General features: G+C 44.1%; 1 protein-coding gene across 3 annotated transcripts in view; it reads right to left on the bottom strand.

Moving 5' to 3' along the window:
- Positions 1-264: 264 nt before the first annotated feature.
- The window catches only part of mrn (general transcription factor IIH subunit 4 marionette), a 58,336-nt gene continuing 45,345 nt past the window's right edge, over positions 265-13,255 (bottom strand). For all 3 annotated transcript variants that reach the window (XM_065436748.2, XM_065436745.1, XM_065436747.1), the window contains 5 exons: positions 11,649-11,700; positions 9,629-9,707; positions 6,599-6,646; positions 6,364-6,504; positions 265-433 (listed from right to left, as the gene is read on the bottom strand). In XM_065436748.2, coding sequence (XP_065292820.1) covers positions 323-433; positions 6,364-6,504; positions 6,599-6,646; positions 9,629-9,707; positions 11,649-11,700 — 431 coding nt within the window. In that variant the 3' untranslated portion in view covers positions 265-322. The remainder of the gene's footprint in view (positions 434-6,363; positions 6,505-6,598; positions 6,647-9,628; positions 9,708-11,648; positions 11,701-13,255) is intronic.

Raw genomic sequence — 13,255 nt, 5'->3', positions numbered from 1 at the left:
GTTATATCCAATTTTGTTACAGCAAGGTTAGCGTGCAGTGCTGCACAATGGATCCAACAATTTTATTCACGACCGTATAAAGACCCTATTTATCTGAACAGATGCTCTAATAAATAAGACTGCCAATTCCTAGCACCACAATATGCAATTTTTGCTTACACATAGGTGTGCTGGCAGTACAAAAATTGGCTGAAGTTTGAACAAGACAAAGTCTTTCTGATAGACTTTTCTATCTAGAAATTACAAAAGACCATAACAAGAAAATTAAATGAGTAAATAGTATATTTAATTCACAATCTGAGTGACAATGAATATGATAGGGTCAATGGTCTTGCCGGTGCCGTTTCCAGAATCGTTTGACTTCATCATGGCCATTACGATTCACAACCATGACCCGCTTGCTTGGATTGTCCCAGATAAGGACGCCCAGCTCCTGCAAGATGGGCAGAAAAAACGCACTGTTCAGCAACTTGCTAAATTATTCACTACCTACTACAAATTTCACCATTTAGTGCAACCAAGGAGTACTCAAGAAAACAGCTTGAAGAAAGGTCCTGTTGCTAAACAAACAAAAGCAGCATGTCAACACACTTGGTTCATACTGGAGACATGCAGTTCATCAGAAATAAAGATTATTATATTCTAAGTGACTTCCACAGTTGCATTTTGGTCCTGCACAAAAATTTGGTCTTGTGCAAATTTTCTTTTCTGCAACATTTCATGGGAGACCTTATTACCGTATATACTCGTGTAAGGGCCGCACTTTTTCTTCGAAAATTTTGCTAGGTGCGGCCCTTACACGAATCAGGCCGATTTAGTACAGGCAGTACAGGCCAAAGGTCTGTACTGTTTATGCAACAGTAGCAGAGTGCAAGAGTCACAAATGACATGCCAGAAATGTTTTTATTCGGATTCCATTTCGCTGTCCTCGTTCTCGGAGGAGCTCGCCTCGGCGTCCGCGTCTTCCCAGAGACGGTCATCTTCGGTGCCGTTCATGGAGTTCGAAATTCCCGTTACCTTGAAGCTTTTAGCAACTACTTCTACTGACATGGCACGCCACGCATTCAAAATCCATTCACACACCTGTTGGAGCGACGCCCGCTTCAGCCGTCCTGTAGGGGTCTTCTCGTGGACGCCTCCAGCCATCCATTCAGAGTAACATCGGCGAAATTCCACTTTGAATGGTCTGTTGACGCATACGTCGAGCGGCTGCAGCACACTCGTCAGGCCACCGGGAATGACGGCCAAGTCCGTACGAGTTGCGGCAACTCGGTTCTTGACGCGGTCGGTCAAGTGGCCCCTAAAGCTGTCCAAAACAAGGAGGGCTTTCCGTTGTAACAGCCCTCCAGGTCTGTTTGCCCAGACGGTCTTAATCCAGTCAACGACCAGTTCCTCGGACATCCAGCCCTTCTCTTGCGCACGTACGACGATTCCCTGAGGGAACTTCTCTTTTGGGAGAGTCTTCCTTTTAAATACGACGTACGGCGGAAGCCTCCTGCCGTCTGCCGTGATGCACAACATCACAGTGCACCTTTGGCGTTCTGCACCAGTCGTGCGCACAGACACACTTTTCGCACCTTTTAAATCCACTGTGGTGCTTTCCGGTGCATCGAACCACACAGGTGTCTGGTCCGCATTCCCAATTTGGGACAGGTCGTATTCATGCTCCCTCCTGAGAGCATTCACGAAGCGATGAAACTTAATGACGTGGTCTTCGTACTCGCGCGGCAGTTTTTGGCAAATCGTCGTTCGGCGCCGAATAGAAAGCTGGTTACGGTTCATAAACCGCGTAGCCCAGCCCCGACTTGCCTTGAATTGTGCCGGGGGTATTTCCATGTGGCGAGCGATGCTGAGGGCTTTGACGCGTATCATGTCAGTCGATACGGCGTAGCCGTCCCTTCGTGTGTCGACGACGTAGTTGACGAGCTCGCTTTCGAGTTGCGGGTACTTGCACTTTTTCCCGCGAAACGCCTTTCGGCTCCTGTTAGTAGCGGCGAGGGCATCTTTCTGATTCATCCAGTAACGCACGCGCTTCTCATCGACGTCGTACTTTCGTCCAGCTTCCCGCTTCCCGTGCTCCTCGGCATAGTCAATCACTTGCAGCTTAAATGCTGCAGTGAATGATCTCAGATGCCGGCCCATCGTCCGTCACGTGCGCTGGCTTCTGCAGGGTTCACTACAACCAACAAAGTGACACCGACGACACCGATCTGAAGTCGCGCTGCCAACGTATCGACACGATGCTAGGAACGATGCCAACAAAGAGGCCGCACAAGGCAAATATGGCGGCGCGCTGTCAACAGCGTGGTCGGCGCGTCGGCGGAAGTAGAATAAAAGCGGAAAAGCGTGCAGCGCCATCTGGCTGTAAATGAACTAACTACACTTTTCTGGCGGGACATTTTGAACTTTTGTTTTTTTTTTTTCGAAATATCCGCTTTCAAAGTTGGGGTGCGGCCCTTACACGAGGGCGGCCCTTACACGAGTATATACGGTAGGCTTCCACACACAAAAAAACACACTGTCATACAAACTAAAGCAAACAAACAAAATATGGTGACATGTTCACTCACATCCCCATTTAAATTGGTAAAAGTATAATAATACATACAAATTGTTCTTGCATGAGGATTAAGTAGGTACTGAAGTATAGTGCACTCTGGTTGAGCAAAACTTACTTAGACAAAACTAACAGATAAATGATGTGCGGACACCAACTTTTGTTGGCAGCCCATGGGCACAATGATTACCTATGAACTTTGGTAAATGGAACCCTCTTTGCAAGCTTTGGCTTCGCAAAAGCAATTCTGAAATCACCACGGCCCGTGCTGACCATTATACAACATTGAAACAGCAGCACTCCAACTATCATGAGAGAAGGCAATGCTAAAATGTTAACAAAATTTTGATACATCAGACGATTCCCACTGCTGTAATGTCAACTCATCAGTGCCATTCACTTTGCTCAGCTTTACAGCATGCACCTTTTGTTACACATTCTGATGGAAACAATGAAATAGTAGTAAGTGTACAAAGTGCTTGTGCTAACTATGATGATGGATGTCAGCAACTTGATGAATAACATTGTATGGGCAGTTGTGATCAGCATACACTGTGGCATCAAACCAACTGGCAAGAGTTATATCAGTTGAAATTTTAGCTGTAAGTTTTAACACAAGGCATACAAATAATTACTAGAAAACATTTCACAGGTGTTTATCTCATGCAAAATATGTAAAAAAAGTCTACTGTAGCCAATATGGTTGAAATAGCAGCTACAGAATGTACAAAAGCCTAAATCAGTACTGTGTAATAAAAAAATAATGTTGTACAGTGAAAGTGCAGTTCACTTACAGCTATGGTCACAAAGTGTGCAAATGAGACCATCATAGCAACACCAACTTGCCTATACTTCCACTTCATGAAGTCATAGCCAGCTATTAAGTATTTTTTTTAAACCATACAGAATTTTTGAAAATCGCCTGTGGCAGATGCATAATTTAGTCTTTGAGCTGGATTACTCAGAGGTGGACATTGCTCGCACGATAAATCGATATGCATAATTGGTGAATTAACAATAATTCACTAATTAACCTTCTTATTAATTACAAGGGTTATTCAAAAAGTAAGGGCCGTTTGCTTAAATTTAAATAAAGTCTTGTTTGTGCTGCACCATCTGTTAATTATCCGCAAAGGTAATGAAGTTATTGTTTTGGCCCAGCAGTCGTGAAAACCCCCATGTCAGCATCGCCATGAGTTTCAGTATAAACATATAAAGTCCAAGTGCGACAAGAATGCGGCCACACAGCGTATGCTGTAAGTGTGCAAGGGAAAGCGTGCCGGCATCTTCTCATGGGTGCAGGGGAGCGGAAGGGGGCAGGTCAGTGCGAGTCTCCTCATCTAGTTTGGTCACATGTGTCCTGTCCTGGAGGTAATCTGAGGTGGTTACAAAGGCTAGGCATGCTGAGATAGCTGACGTTGCCTGTGATAGCTGATGTATGCCTGTGTTCTTGCACGCCTAGTTTGCATTGAAGCGAGAAGCAGCAAGAAGGGGAATTCGCTCGTCCCTGCTGCCAATCTTATCGTTGTGATAGCAAGCGTTTGTGGTTATCTAGTGAGATCTGTTGATGTTTTCGCAGGCGCACGTGGCACCACACTTGCTAACATATTAGTAAATGAAAGTTTACTGCATATATAAACAGCCAATAAAACTATGAACCTTGCTTCGTGCAGTTGTCTAGTACTTTGCTACTGCTATAAATGCTTCGTCTTTTGGGTGAAACTGCAACATTTTTATATTAGGACACCTTTCCTTGTGCGCATATGTCAGTATAAAGTCACTTCTACCATTTCATTTTTGCAACAGACATTTGCACATACGCCACGCCTAAAACGAGAAAAATAAAGAAAAATAACGGCAGAACAAGGACATGTAATAAAAATCACGCCCTATAGGGAACTGCATGACTAAACCGAAGTTACAGTGAAAGCGTCCAGAGGTTTCCTTGTTTCTAATGTGTAAAGTCTCGCATGCATAACTGTGCATTAGGTCATGTTAAAGCTGTTTAACATCTGCTTTTCTAATCGTGCAGGGTAGCAAGGAAAGTCCCCACTAACAGTAAATTATTAGTCAGCAGTTGCTAACCTCCCTGTCTTTTCCTCTATTTTCCTTCTCCTCCTCCTAGCTAGTGGCTGAGTACGTGTATTACAAGGTACTGTCTTTAAAGTGGCACCGCCAACAACTATGCTAAACAATATGTGAACGAACATTACCCAAAGCTGCTTTTTGATCCAACAACCTCCTTGAGTGAGCTCCGCACCACAGTAGCATGTGGAATACAGAACTGCACTACAAACAGCACAAACAAGACAGCACAGCGGCAGAACATTGGAACCTCCACCAGAAAGAAATGCAACAAAAGAGTGAAAACAGCAAATGGAGGTCCAATGGCATCCGCTATATACATGAAGGAAAGAGAGAAAATAGGAGAGCGCATGATGTCACTAAGCTAGCCTCTGCAAGCCAACCTCCTCTGATGCCACCGCTCCCTCTTTCCAGGGGCCTATCTGCGAGGTGGCTCACGGAAACTCGGTGCTCCAAAGTTGCTAGGGATTCAAGGAATTCAAGGGATTGTTTGCATCTTGTTAACTTTTACGGGCGCCTGCCATCACATTCACGGAGGAAGGAACACGCAATTTTCTGCTACTGCATACATCGCACTTGGCTTTAAGTGTGCTGCCTTGAAGCATGGACGAAGGTTGGGGCACCTGGCACACGATCATAGAATTTCCAACACATCACTTAGCTTACCGCCAACGCTCTCGCCTTGAAGCCCATGCACAATGCCCACGCGTGGTTTAACGTTTCCACACACTTGTTAAGGTTCATCACATCAGGCATAGCGCACTTTCAACTGCTGTGATTATTAAAGCGAAGCTTTCTTTAGATAAGAAACTCTACCGGGTTTGCTTGGCGGTGGTTGTCTGGCACCTCTCTATCACAGCACACACAACGTAGACAAAATGACTCAAGCAGAAATGCGTCAATTATGCCAAGCAACAAGCTCAAATGGAAGTATTTACAGGCAATCTTGTAGTATAAATTGAAGTGGTGGTGAGACAAGACCATCAGAGGTGACTAGGCCAACCTCCAAGATCATGAAAAGCCAAAAGAGAACATCAGCACTACACAGCAAACAACGTCTAGCATCAGTGTCAGGCAACAACATCCATGCAAACTCCTTGAAATCTTCATGTTTTCACAGTTTTGACACAGGCTTTGGACCTGCAAAAGTTTTTTCTTGCCAATTTTCACCCCACTGCCTTCGCACTTAAGGGGCAAGATGAAACCAATGCAACAGATGCAAATTAACACAATCAAGGTGAAGTGCCGCTTGCTTATAATGTGGCAATAGCCTACATTTCCTTTATGTTTTTATGACTAGTCTTTAAGACTGTCACGTGACACTCCCGCCTAGTTTTTTTTCCTCCCTCCAGGGTTATATCCATGGCTATGGCCACTCGGTTCACCTCCACTGTGATGATGACGATATCACATTTTAGGTTTTGGTTTTTATTACTCGCAAGGTAGCTTTTATCCTTCTTGGCACAGGTTTGGTGCAATTTTCCGCTAAGATGGTGCTTGGAGCAGGATGGCACAAAGGCTCACTCTCAGCACAATCAGCGCAGCTGTTCCACCGCTGTATCATAAGTGAACTACACTGCAGTACTTAACAATGGTACCACAACAATTTTTGTCCACTGCATGTAACGAGAGATAAATACTTTTATATTTTCCTGTTCCAGCCAATCACTGTCCCTTGCAAAAAATCTTATGTCCAAAAATATAGGTATCAAGCGACTTGCCGAGGCATAGTTCCTGAGGAGTTGAAAGTCACTCTGCGAGATGAACTGGCTGTACAGGACTCCTTCACGGAACACAAATCGATCTCTCTCCATTTCCCAGAGCCGAAGCTGATCCATGATTGTTGCTGGGATCACAGGTGTCTGCAGTGGCAAGGAGATAAATAAATACCTTTTGCAAGTTTGGACACTTTTTCTGGTAAAAATGTACCCATTAAAGCAGCTAAAGGACACTTGCCTGCTTGAGAGCCTCAGGATGCGCATACATTCGAAGAAACTTTATGATCTGGAAAAGTGAAGGGTGAGTTTCTCAAAACTAGATGCTCCTTTGGAAGCCAGAAGTGAGAGAATAGCGATAAACAAAATTTTTTTGAAAGTCAGTTTAACAAATACGCATTCTTCACGCCACTGAAACCTAAGACACTCTAGCAGCTCCATGCAAATATGAAAAAATGATTAGGCATGGGAAAGAGCTGAAACCTAGTTAATACTTTAATGCAATATATTCCATATTTCTAGCCATGTACACATTCAGACAATGAACAAAACAAGCATAACACACACTTGCTAAAGCTAAATGAATGTGCAGCAGAAAATGGCACATCTCAATGTAAATCATATTTACTACTTAGATCATAAGCTTACAAGCCTATAAGCTTTACTACCTATAATAGCCATACTTAATGCATCACAATGAATAGGTATGGCAGTGACCTTAATTATAATCACACCATTCATCAGAAGTCGCTTGCTACTTATTCTTGCTTACCGTAATAAGATGTAGTTACATCGCCCATGAGAAAGGCACAGTATATTTAAAAGCTCACTTCAGTGAGTAAATAAAGCAAATAATGGAATAAGGTGACAGCTATATGTGTTACAAACTGCAGGGCATGGAGATACGTTCTCTGTCCCAGAACTAAATGTATCTGTTCATACACAAACATAAAAGGCACGGAGTAAGCTGGACAGGAGCGCAGACTCTACCACCGCGTGGCGCATTCACTCGTGACAAATCGTGAATGGCAGACGCCGGGCACTTGGTTCACTTTTTTGCTCTCTCTCTCTCCGCTCCACTTTCTAGCGTTCGCCCACGTGCTTTCTCCTCTCCTTCCAAGCTCATCCAACTACTCTCCTTGTGTAGCACCGTCTGCTGAGATGCGTGGAAACCATTCCCCAGGTTGCTTCCATAGGCGAATGTGCTATAGTGGCGGAGAACGGTGACGGCGGCATTGCGGACCTGGCAGGGCAGTACGTGTTGAGCTTGCCATCTACTACAAATTCGAGCCCTCGGCGTCTCAATTCAACAGCGATTAAACACAACATTATATGTGCATAAATAAATAAAAAATGCAAATGAGCACATTTCCCTGCCTTTTCTGCACGTATGCAAAGCATTTGTATATTTTCCCAGAGAAAGCAGATGAAAAATAAGGTTGTTGCTAAAAGATACAGCAGAAAAACACGTTTTCGACATCCAAACATATGCATGGAAGTGAAGGTTATGTGCTACATACTTTCAGTGTTCGCCACTTTATTTACTATGCATACATGTATACCCAACGGAACAAGGTGTGTTGATACTTGTGCTTGAAAAGTCGGAACAGAACAGTCATTTCTGAAGTGTTTTGCAGCTCGCTATAAATCCAGATATGGCAAGGAATGAGAGAAGTTTTCTATCTTTGCAGCACCTTCTGATCTGCGCTGCTGCAACAGTGACGACAGAAAATTTATAAGTGACTACTTAAAGCAAAAGACAAAAGTATGTGTGCAACAATTCGAGCAGCACCTTATTTTTTAAAAGTACTGCGGCGAATATAAAGAGAATGGCCCACTAGATGAAAAGAAAGTCCCTTGATCGAGTTCGAAAGGAAACCATTTCTACGATTTTCGAAAGAAACCAGGTCCAACTCATAGGTGCTGAATGCCAAAAGCAACCACAAGACGCCGATGAAGAAACGCAGAAGGGCAATAATTTGTCTACAACAGCACACACTATAGGTGCGTTCCCTTACTCAGGCACGTGCCATAATGGGAATTCTCAGCCTTGCCTTCAAGAAGATAATGATTTCCACGATTTGCAGCCTGGAGACTACAGGGGTCTGCTAAGCCAAGAGAATGGTTTGAATATGCCTTGCAACGACAATTTTGCTGAAGGAAGTGGCTCAAGCAGCTCCACAGCATGAAATGACAACAGCAAAAGGTCTTCAAGCGCAAGTCAGAATTCACTTTTTCCGGAGCAATTTCTGCATCCAGAAAGAGACAAGCCTCCACCTTGATGGGACCGCCACAAGGTACGGAGAGAGCCGGCCAACACAAAAAGCATCACAAGAAAAGAAGCAAGCGAAGCATCTGTCTACTTGATCGATGCTCAAATAAAAACAGTAATAAGATGCACCCTTGCCCTAACAGCTTGTTCTCACTCTCTTCTGACACAGCTCGAGACCACACAGACGGCCGTTGTATCCCCCCATTTTATATTTTCTTTTGTCTTGCATAGTCTTCACATTTCATTTATTTTCCGTGTTTTTGTTCCTGTGCCTAGCATAATTCCATGTAACCTCCCGTAATAGAGGCACAGCATGGAGCCTATAAGGTGTAATTCGAGTAAATGAACTAAAATGAAATGAAGACATGTTTCGTCTGCTAATGTCTCTCCGTGAAACACTCTACTTATGCGCGCTACTGCCGTCGGGACATGCGCCGCACAGACGACACGACGAATGTGTAAGGTGTGGGAGCATGGCCAAGCATGGCCTAGTGCTCATGCTACAGCAACGGCCGAGAGCCCCAAGCTTGGCGCAGCCACATGAACACTCCATCGGTTGATTGGAGCAGCCCCCCCCCCCCCCCTCCAAATTTTTCTCCCATATGTAGCGCTGTCTGGCGAACACGCTGTGAACCAGCAACCGGCGTTTCAGGATCTGTCCCTTCCAGACGAGCGGAGTTGGCACTCTTGTCTAATTTACTCCGAGATAACAGACTCTTTCCTGCATTTCATTGTGCTCAATTAACTGTAAATCACATGAAAATAGTAAAAAAGAGACCTCTGTGTGATAAGAAGTGGCTAGATCAGTTAAGAACAAACAACATCTAGCGTAGTGTAGATGATGAGCCACTTTCATCTTTGCGCTCATGCCCTAAAGTTTGTGCTCTTCTTATTAGAATGAATGAAATATAACTAGCCCAACTGGCAGCACTCATGTTTTCTCACTCTGTGTTACGCATAAAACATAACCTGCAACAGAAACCATAATGCATAGCCCACCTGGTTTGATGTAATGCCACTACGAAGTGCTTGCCGGACACTCTCTCTTGTAAGTCTGGCAACAACAAGATTTGGAAACCTGTGCATAATAAAAAAAATTGGTTGATCCCTCTTTCAGAGGAACTGATCATAACATGAAAGTGAAATGTGTATTCTAAGAAGCAGTGGCAGCATCGTTGCTCATTCTGTGGCACAGTCTATTATTATTTACAGTTTTGCTTGTAGGGTGAAGCAATGACAGCAATAGCAAGCACATGAGGCCTGTGCTGCTGCATCGCATAAACAGCACTCTGGAGTCTACTAGGCGTCATAGGTGCATCCAATGCAACGGTGAGTGCGTATGTGGCGAAACTGTACTGTTAAAGCTCTGATGGCATTGCAAGCGAGCACCTATAAGGATTTTCAAAGGCACGAGTTGCAGCAGTACAACTAAGTGGTTGACGGTTGTTGTCGGAGGCCACCTTAAAAAAAAAGTGCCAGAAATATGCCAGGAACGCCATTGCTCGTAGACACCAATTAAGTTAGACTGCACAGACGCTTCCAAGCACTATCATCTTTACTACCCTTCTAGGTGTCCAGGCTGCTGGCCATGTCGCCTACGAAATACAGGTAAACCTCAATATAACGACTTCGATATAACAAAATTCGCAATGTAACGAACTATTTAACTTTTCATAACCTCTTGTCCATAGAAAACCCTGTATTTACAGCCTCAACATAACAAAGTATGTTCATATGCGATTTCAATATAACGAAATTTCACTGCCGCCGCAAAAGAATGCCAAGACAATAAATGGAAACTTCTGCAGACGCAGATGGTCAAATGATTGAATTACAAGTGGCTGCTTGCAAACGCACCTCTCAAATAGTGACCACCGAAGAGAAGCTGTATCATGTTCCATATAAAGTCCATGTGCTGTAAGATCTAAGTGTGCCCCGCGCACTGTATGATTTAGGTGCGAGTGAAAGTGTGTGAGGGTGAGGCAAGAAAGACGGTGGCTTCACGAGTGCTGCCTTACCACGTGAGCAAAGGGAAAGAGCGGCAGGGGAGCGAGCTCGCGATAATGCAATCAAGTGCTAGCGAGGGGCACGGCGAAGTGGGGGGTAAGTCAGTGCGCGTCTCACCTGTGGCTGTGCGTGGCTGTGCGTGGCTGTAAGCGCGGCTGAACGCATACGCAGCCGCTGCCGCATGTGCAAAAAGTGGGCATGCCGAGATGGCATGGCACCATGTAAGCATTCTACTCGCGCATTTAGTATTGGAGGTTGTGTAATCTCAAGTTTCGGTGACCCGTTGGAACGAGAGGCAGACAAAGCATTCGCTCCCCGATGCTGGCACTTTTCCTGATAGTGTCGTCCAAGTGCGGGCAACACTATCAGCCACGGGGGCAGAGTGCACGTGAAAGTGTGGCTGGCTTCGTTTAATTCATACCGCCGATGTGAAGATATCGTTGACGTACGTGGGATGAAACCGCATCATTCGTTGCCTACTCCCAAATTTATCAAAATTAATTGTTTTATCATTCAAATTTGCTTTTTTCGTTTGCCCGATAATTCGGAAAATTCTAAAGCCCCTTTCCGTGTAAGAAAAATTGATTGGCAACTGTACTTATTTGCATAAAAGTCGAATTTCAATACAACGAAATTTTGATATAACGAGGCAAATTGAAAATTTTACAGATTTCGTTACATCGAGGTTTAACCGTACTTAGTGATCAAAACAAGTGATACCCACATATCCTCATTTGAACAATATACATGATCAAGAGCACAATTCCTTTACTGAAACATATCTTTCTAACCTTTCTATACTTATTTTCCTAACCACTAGGTAGGCACAGAATGGCAAAGTGTCACCATCTCACAGATTTGCGTGATGACGATTTCGTAATGTACACACATGGGACAGATTTTCAGTAGAGCCTGGCATAAAACACTTCAACGTGAAAGAATAATTGTGTCTAATATGTGACTGCTGTTGCACGCTAAGCACAGAAGAAAAGTTTATAATCATACACACTACCTGTACAAAAGTTCACAAAATAATGCTAGCAGGGCCACCTGGAGTTGAGAATCTGAAAATGCAAAAACATGCGACATCTCAGTCTGATATCATGACTATAATTACCACCCCAAAAATATATAATGACACAATGTATATACAGTCATGCCCACTTACAACACTATTGAGGTGCCAGAGAAATGTCATTGCTGTAATTGATGATTATTCTAGTTGGGTTACATTGAAGAAAAAAAGTTATAACAAGCCTATACCTAATTTCAAGCCATTAATTTATCATGTCACACAGAGCAATTCACAGTACTTACTGCCTCACAGCAGAAAATCCATAATCAGTCAACTTCGCCTGCTTCACGTGCAGTCCACATATCTTTTCGAAGCATGTCTAAATTTTCCACGCACTGAAGTAGAAGGTCTTAAGCAAAAGTGAAGTCTGGAAGGACTCAATTGTGTACGGGGCTTCTTCAAATCACATTACTTGGCAGGCTGTTCTTGTATGTCGTCAATGTACTTTTGTCAATGTTGTCACACTCTAGCAACAAAGCAAGAATCGTCTCTCCGTCATAGGCTTAAAAGTCTCTACAATGTCATTGGCATCCAGAAAATCCTACAACTTCGACGCATTGCTGTTGACCACTGCTGTTGACCAGTGCTTCATCAGCAGAAACTTCTCAAGCCTCTGCATCACTTGTAGCATCACAAACAAAGCCCACTTTTTTTGAAGCAGTTTTTCACAGTGGAAGGGCAGACTTCTGACCATGCTCTAAAAAAAAAAACCAGATTGCCATTAGCAGCTTGATCGTCAAGTTGGGTTGCAGCCAAACAACAAACTTTAAACTTCAGATACTTCAGGCAAGGAGCATCCTTCGCATCTTTGTGGGCTCCCTGCTGAATCCTCTTTCATCCACTATTCTTTACATTGCTCTAGTCAAGAAGTAACATGCTTGAGGAGCAGATAATGTGAGAAACCGTTGGCTGAGAAAGCTGGTACTTCTCCATCGACTCAAGCATATTCTTGCCATTCTTGCGATCCTTCTCGATGTTGCACAAGGTTTCAAGTGCTATGGCTGTATGTTTTCTTTTTGCTGGCTGTGCTGCAACTCTTAGCGGAGGCAATGTTGGGGTGCCCTCCATCTTTGCATAAACAAACTCCACAGGGAGAGAACCATGGACAGGCGAATATGGTGCCATGTGCCGAGTGCACTGCTATGGTGGCTGCAGCAGCTGACTATGCATGACATACAATGCAAAAAAACATGGGTCGTGTGACCAACAATGCTGAAATAGGTTGGGACCAAGCTCTGGAGGAACGAGATACTGGGAGTTCCCGCTTCTGCAAATGTCTTCTGCATTTATGCGTCAACCTTCAGCCCATCAGCTCTATAGAGAGCTGTTGATTACCTCTTCTGAGGGGGGAAGGTTGACTAACGTGCTTGTTGCATAAAGGTGCATCATGGATCGGTTGAAGTTGCGGGATGGTGCGGGTGGCTTTAGCGTGTTGCTTGGACCTTCCATTTATTTAATGTTGGCTAGTGCATGCCAGACCTTATTGCTACAGTACAATAATGGCGCTTGGCAGCACTGCAATACGGAATTTATTTTACCATAAA

This window comes from Dermacentor albipictus, chromosome 1 (assembly GCF_038994185.2).
Source record: "Dermacentor albipictus isolate Rhodes 1998 colony chromosome 1, USDA_Dalb.pri_finalv2, whole genome shotgun sequence".
Taxonomy (NCBI): Eukaryota; Metazoa; Arthropoda; class Arachnida; order Ixodida; family Ixodidae; genus Dermacentor; species Dermacentor albipictus.
Note: the sequence above shows the minus strand (reverse complement) of the source record. Positions and strands in the feature narration are given on the sequence as shown.